Raw genomic sequence first — 6,574 nt, 5'->3', positions numbered from 1 at the left:
AGAAAATGATTCCTCCAACCCCTTCCTGGACCTCCCTGGCAACCACTGGTCTGCTTTGTTACTATGGTTTGCAGTTTCTAGCATTTTATATAAGTGGAATCACATAGTGTGTGCTTTTTGTCTGGCTTCTTTCATTCAGGATAATTAATTTGGAATTCATCTATGTTGTATCAATAGATCATTTCTTTTAATTGCTGAGTAGTAATATTCCATTATATGGATTTAATACAATTTATCTATCCGTGTTGATGGACATTTGGGTTGTCTCTAATTTTTGGCTATTACAAGTAGAGCTGCTATGAACTTTCATGTAGATGTCTTTGTGTGGACATATGCTTTCTTTTGGCATATATGCATTTCTTTGAGGTAAATACCTCAGAATGGAATGGCTGGGTCGTATGGTAGGTGCATGTTTAACTTGAAACTGCTAAACTGACTTCCAAAGTGGTGCAACTTCTGGCAGCTACATTTTCCATTCCTGCCAGCAGGGTGTGAGTTCCAGTTGCTCCACACCCTTGCCAACACTTGGTAAGATCAGTCTCCTTAATCTTAACCATTCTGATAGGTGTGTAGTGGTTTCTCATTGTGGTTTTAATTTGCTTTTCTCTAGTGACTACTGATTTGAGCATCTTTTCACGTGCTTGTATGCCATTCTCATATGCCTTTTTTGGTGAAGTGTCTGTTAAAATCTTTTGCTTTTTAAAAATCGGGTTGTCTTATTAGTAAGTTATGAGTTTACATATTCTAAATATAAGTTCTTTGTTGTGTGTATGTTTTGCAAATATTTTCTCCTAGTCTATGGCTGCATTTTCATTCCCTTAACTGTGTTTTTTGAAGAAGTTTTAATTTTGATAAAGTACAATGTCTTGGTTTTTAAAACTGGTTCATGCTTTATGTATTGTATTTAAGAAATCTTTGCTAAATTCAAGGTCACTAAAATTTTCAGCTATTGATTTCTGCCAAATAAAATCCTAGCATTATCCTTTTAGAGTGCCTTTGAAGAACATGTTTGAAAAAATTTTTCTGAAAAATTGAGCCATATGATTCAGTGATTATTTTTTAATTACTAAGTGTCTGTTATTTGAAATGGGAAAGATTATTTCAGCACAAAAAGAATCACACTTCAAAGTCTTCAAATTAAGTAATGAATGTGTTTTTATTTCTCTTATAATTTAAAAACTGTGAACATTCTGTAATTCAGCAGCAGCCTTTATTTCCAGGTGACTTCTTCACTGGGTGTTAATTCCCTGCATGGAAAGAAAAAAAAGGAAGAAAAAGCAAAAGTGTAAATAAAACTTTTATGAGAGGATAAAAGGGAAAGTCACAAGAATATGGATTCAGTATTTCATATTGTATTAAACTGACCCATTTAAAAGTTATGAGATTCAACATATTCATTCTATTCTCTCATGATTTTAAACTTTTACCATCTCTTCATTTTTCCAGATTAAAGAACTGTAATTTCTTAGTCTATCTTTATATGAAAGCAATTATCCTCTCAGTGAGTTCATTTAATGTTTTTTATATTGTTTCTAGCTCATTTTCTTTCTTGAAATCCCTGGCTGGAACCTCCTCTACACAACGCCTTTGGCTGCTGCTTGGTTCTCTTGTCCCTTGAGCTTCCTCCTGCCTGGCTGCACAGTCAGTGGCAGACACCCTGTCTTGCTAACTCTAAGTCTGGTGCCATCTCCAGAGACACAGTGGGACAAGGCAGCTGCCAGGTGCTATTTGATCACCCAACCACCATGTCTAAAGGTCTCAACCAGTGTTGCTGAGAACACAGCACCAAGCCACAATTAGTGCCATTGTTTTCAGCTACATCATGGCCTAAGTAAGACAGTGTATGATCATATATGTTAAAGTACATAGGGGAGGCTTTGGCAAGCTGGTTTAAGACTGTTTCTAGGTTAAAATGTACCCTGACTTAAAAAAAAAAAAAAAAAAAAGACTTTCAAAGATGTGAAATAGCCTGTTCAGAAACTAAAGACTTACTTACATTCCAAAAGTAATCATAGAGTTTTGTCTAAGGATTAAGCAACAAACAAGACTACAAAATAATATCACTTAAAACTAAATCCTCAGGGGGGGAAAATTACCCCTTCTGTTTATTTTGGCACAAATGACATTAAGAAGAATACTTCTAAAACCTGACTGTTGGTTTAATAAAAAAATACAAAAACTAACCTTTTATATAACAGACTCTTGTTCCGGAAGGCAATTAGCTTTTCATCATTCTTTCTGTCTAGGTAACATCCAACGACAAATCCCACAGGGACAAGTATATGTACCCAGTGGTCACGCACAATCTGAAGTAAGTTCATCATGAATGCTATAAAAAAAAAATGACCAGAAATATAACTGCCTTTGAAGTATCTTTTAAATCACATCTGAAACAGGAAGGATATAGATGTTAAAAGCGTAATAAGCCTCTTTACATTTGTTTGGCATCAGAATGTAGTATACTACTTAAAATCTACTTGATGAAGATTATATAGGTACAGTGATTAGTATAAAAATTATACTGCACTGAAGTCAATTTACTACCTTTTATTTCTAGCTCCACCAGTGATCTGATATAACACAGGAATGGAGAGAGTATTAAAAAAATTCTACCTGCAAAAGCTGAGTATTTGCACCCTCCTAGTATTGATTTAGAACCTTTACATTTGTAAAATATTTTTAGAACCTCTCACAATGTTAAACCAAATATAATAGTATTTTGTCAGAAGCAGAATTCTTTCAAGCTGTAATTATTGAAAACTATTTTTTTAAACTAATTTTTGAAAGGAAATGAAAACATATGAGAAATTTTAAAAAATCCTATTGAATAATGTCACAACAGATCTGAATATCAATTAAATGACTCTACAAAACATATGGGGACAGAGGAACTTACTTTTGTAGAATGACTACTAGGTACCAGAGCCATCATATAGTCCAATATATAACACGAAACATTGTTATCGTTATTTTACAGGTAAGAATACAGTTTAACCCAAATAGGTGTTACGTGTAGATCTGGAATTCAAACTCAGGTTCATTCCAAAGCTCTAGCTCCTTCTATCATATCCAAATGCCTCTTGTAGAGAACCTTCCCCTAATTGATATTTATTGTACTTAAGACTTTTTAAGTGTTAAGAAGAGTTTCTAAAAGGCAGAAGAGGAGGACTTCTTCATAGAAGATCTAGAAGTCATCATATGGAAAATGAATTTGCAGTAATTCAATAAAAACACAGTTGAATCATCAATTTTCTGTAAAAATTTGTATCTAAAGATGAAATAAAAATACATATGTATGCACATCAATCTATAATAAATAAATCCTATATTATGGCTGAGAAGACAGGACAACATCATAGAAAGATAATACATTACTGCTAACAAAAGGGCTTAGCACTGAACTCTGCTAGGATTATGTAGACTGGATTCCTGCTGCTCTTTCTAGGATACTGGTTCTCACACACATTCTGATTCTTTATTTCTCAAGCTTTACTATCTAAAGGCACTGGGTTAGGAAATAGACATGAAGTTAAGTCACAAAATTACGACATACTGTCTTTCACAGAGTGTAATATTACACACAGCAGATTCCAGTCTGAATATCACTGATCTAGAAAATTATGATGTAAGTAAATGAGATGTTTGAAATAACTCCCCAGCTGATTTGCTGCAAATAGTTCTTGGACATATAAATGTAAGGGTAACCAATCTTACCTTATTCCTAGAAGATGGTGGTTCTCTTAGCATTGTACGTTCCCTAAGTAGCATTATTTGCATTTAGATCCTTAAATACTGTTTGATAAACATTTAGGTACTTTTTGTGATTCCGATCAAGTTAGCCACTTGTTTTATAAACTTGAGCCAGTCAAGTATGGGAATAACAATGCATGCCTTAATAAAATGATGTAACCTGGAAAGCACTAAACTACAAAATACTAGACAATATAGGTTTCTAGAGAAGTCTGGGGGTCATCTATTCTCCCACCTGTCCTTATTAGGTTCCTCAAGTTTCTTAAGAGGTGTCAATTCTAACACTCAGCACAGCTGACTGTAAGATAACTGTATTTAATCAACAAAAAAAGTAATTCCTGACTCTCAGCCCAAGACTTTTTAAATAAGCCCATGGCCACCTGTGGGCTATAAGCCATTACTGTTGGCACTCCTCTAACAGGGCCAGAAGGCAATTCTGTCTGGCTTTACTCTAAGCAGAAGAGATGAGCCAAGACCTTGAGACTCCTGCTGTATACAGGCTCTCACAGAGACTCTACAGGATTCAACTACCATGATGGAAGCCTGATTCCATCCCAAAGACATAAATGGCAAATCTTAGCCCCACAGGCATTTCATATTACAACTGTACAGTCCACTACTAAGTGGACTTTGGGACCCAGTGGCACTCAGCATAATTTATCCTGCATATGTCACTGCAAAGACAAAGGGATGACCAGGGAAGACAAAGATTGATGGACATAAAAAGTGAGCAAGAATGATTCCCTAGAGAAAGGATAGGAGGGGGAACGTAGACAGGCTCCTGATCACCGGCTCAAGACAGTAAAATGGCTTCATCTGATGGGCAAAGGGCAGCAAGCACCTGGGCCAATCTCTAATGAGACAGGTCTAGGCTTGGATAAAGAGTGACATCCACAGGGGTGCCCTCAACGTCACTGTACATATTATTAGTGTCTTCTTTATATGAAGATCTCTCAAGAAAAATTTTCTTTTTACTTTGGAACTGGGGAGTAGCTATGCTATTCCTGAAACAAAACAAAACAAACTAGTTTTTATCTTATGGACTTAGGGAATTGAGTAACGGATGATGTATCCTTTGATACCAAAATGATCCAAAATTTTTTCCCTACCTTTAGAAAGAGCTGACTCTTAGAGTACTCTCTGTAAGGCATGGTTCTTAATGCTTTTCACAATCACCAATTCATGTAATCCTCACATTACTATACACGTATTAACTAATACAATGTCCCCAATGCAGTAGGAATATTTTTTTCAGATGAGGAAATCCAGGGACAATCAACTTGCCTAACGTCACAGATGCAGTAAGTGGCAGACTGGTATTAAAACCCAGGCAGTCTGGATCCTTGGTCCAAGCTCATTGGTGCTTTACTGTCTCTTACAGTAAGTATAAAGGTCAACATTTATATTAACCTTACTTTTGGCTTTATCTTGTTTTTCCTAATAAGGACATAACTTGGAGATATCATGAGTTTGGTTCCAGACCACCGCGATAAAGCGAACATAACATAGAGATAAAGCGAGTCACAAGAATTTTTTGGTTTCCCAGTGCACATAAAAATTAGGTTTACACTAGAGTCTAAAGTGTGCAATAGCATTATGTCTAAAAATACAATGTACATACCTTAACTAAAAAACACATTATTGTTAAAAAATGCTAACCAACATCTGACAATGCAGGGTTGCCACACACCTTCAGTTTGTTAAAAATGCATTATCTGTGAAGCACGATAAAATTTGATATGCCTGTATTACCTTTTCTTCAACCCAATTTTTTTCCGCTTAACTTCTAAAAAGAAAATTGTATATAGTGTGCATTTTTGTAAGCCCCTCTGAATTCACGCTGGAATAATACAGACGACTAGACATTAAAAAAATAAATTCTACTCTAATTAGTCCCTACAGCACTTTATATGTAGTGGTCAAAAAGTGTCGACTTAACCTATAAAAAGCAGTTCTGGATGCATGGAGAAACGGAACTCCTTGAGGTCTGGAACCTCGTCTTAATGACGTATACGCCCGAGAAATCAAGCATAAGTATTACTTTTTTTTTTTTAAGTATTACTTTTTTAAAAACTAAGTTTTGAAAAAGTGTGTATTTTGTGGAATGGTCGGCTCAAGACGGTTGGAGACTTAGAAGAGAGCAAGGTTAGCTTCCAATCCTGAATAACGAGGAAGGCAGAACTCTGAAACTTGGACCAATCGGAGATGCTCGCGAAGAAGCAGTCCCTTCCCCGCTGCAGCCTAGGAGCCGTGAACCTAAAGATATTTTTCAGTTAGGGCAGCCTCAGAGTACCCGTTCCCAAAGGCGCCAGGCAGGAACCGTGAGCGCAGCCGCCCACATCAAAGCAATCCCTATTTCCTCGCCTTTCCCTCTCTCCTTCGCTGGAAGCCTCGGGAAGGTGGGCCGCTGCAGTCTCGGGGAGGCCCAGACCACCCCCACCCGCAGGTACACACCGCCGCTGAGGGCTTTCCTAGAGGTGCACCCGCCCCGCCTGAACAAAGAGGACTCTCGCCGCCTCGACCTCCCGAGAGCCTGGACCCACCTGAAGCCTCGGGAACAACAACGAGACCACGACCTAGGGCGGCGGTGAGCCCAGCCACCGGCGCCGGCGGAAGCTGCGGCCTCGGTACCCACCATTCGCCGCGCCCGCTCGAAGGGAGGGGTGGCTCCGATAAATTATTCCTCTTCTTCCTTCACTGCTTGACTCTTCTCATATTTCTTTTAGCTTCAACACATTGTAAATTCTGTAAAAATAAAACTTCGGCCCCAGGTGACGAGACTCGGTGTAAATGCCACCTCCTTCCTCCAGCTTAGTCCCTCCCA

At 37.8% G+C, this 6,574-nt stretch overlaps 1 protein-coding gene across 2 annotated transcripts; it reads right to left on the bottom strand.

Annotated features, from left to right (window-relative positions):
- Positions 1–1,137: 1,137 nt before the first annotated feature.
- Positions 1,138–6,538, bottom strand: NDUFB1 (NADH:ubiquinone oxidoreductase subunit B1). Of its 2 annotated transcripts, none has more exons than XM_067727492.1 (3): positions 6,386–6,538; positions 2,185–2,329; positions 1,138–1,247 (listed from the first exon to the last, which is right to left on the bottom strand). In XM_067727492.1, the coding sequence occupies exons 2-3, from the start codon at positions 2,322–2,324 to the stop codon at positions 1,211–1,213; spliced, it is 177 nt and encodes a 58-aa protein (XP_067583593.1). In that variant the 5' UTR covers positions 2,325–2,329; positions 6,386–6,538; the 3' UTR covers positions 1,138–1,210. The 2 variants fall into 2 exon arrangements, with proteins under 2 accessions (XP_067583593.1, XP_067583582.1); XM_067727481.1 differs by having other exon boundaries at positions 6,294–6,518.
- Positions 6,539–6,574: the final 36 nt, after the last annotated feature.

Source organism: Pseudorca crassidens, chromosome 1 (assembly GCF_039906515.1).
Source record: "Pseudorca crassidens isolate mPseCra1 chromosome 1, mPseCra1.hap1, whole genome shotgun sequence".
NCBI classification, from domain to species: Eukaryota; Metazoa; Chordata; class Mammalia; order Artiodactyla; family Delphinidae; genus Pseudorca; species Pseudorca crassidens.
The sequence above is the reverse complement of the archived record's forward strand: the minus strand, read 5'-3'. Positions and strand labels throughout refer to the sequence as shown.

Coding starts and splice junctions, on each gene's coding strand:
- NDUFB1 (XM_067727492.1), bottom strand. CDS start 2,324: ATGATGAACTTACTTCAGATTGTGCGTGACCACTGGGTACATATACTT. Junction 1,248..2,184: donor AAGAGTCTGTTATATAAAAG/GTTAGTTTTTGT, acceptor CTTTCCATGCAG/GGAATTAACACCCAGTGAAG.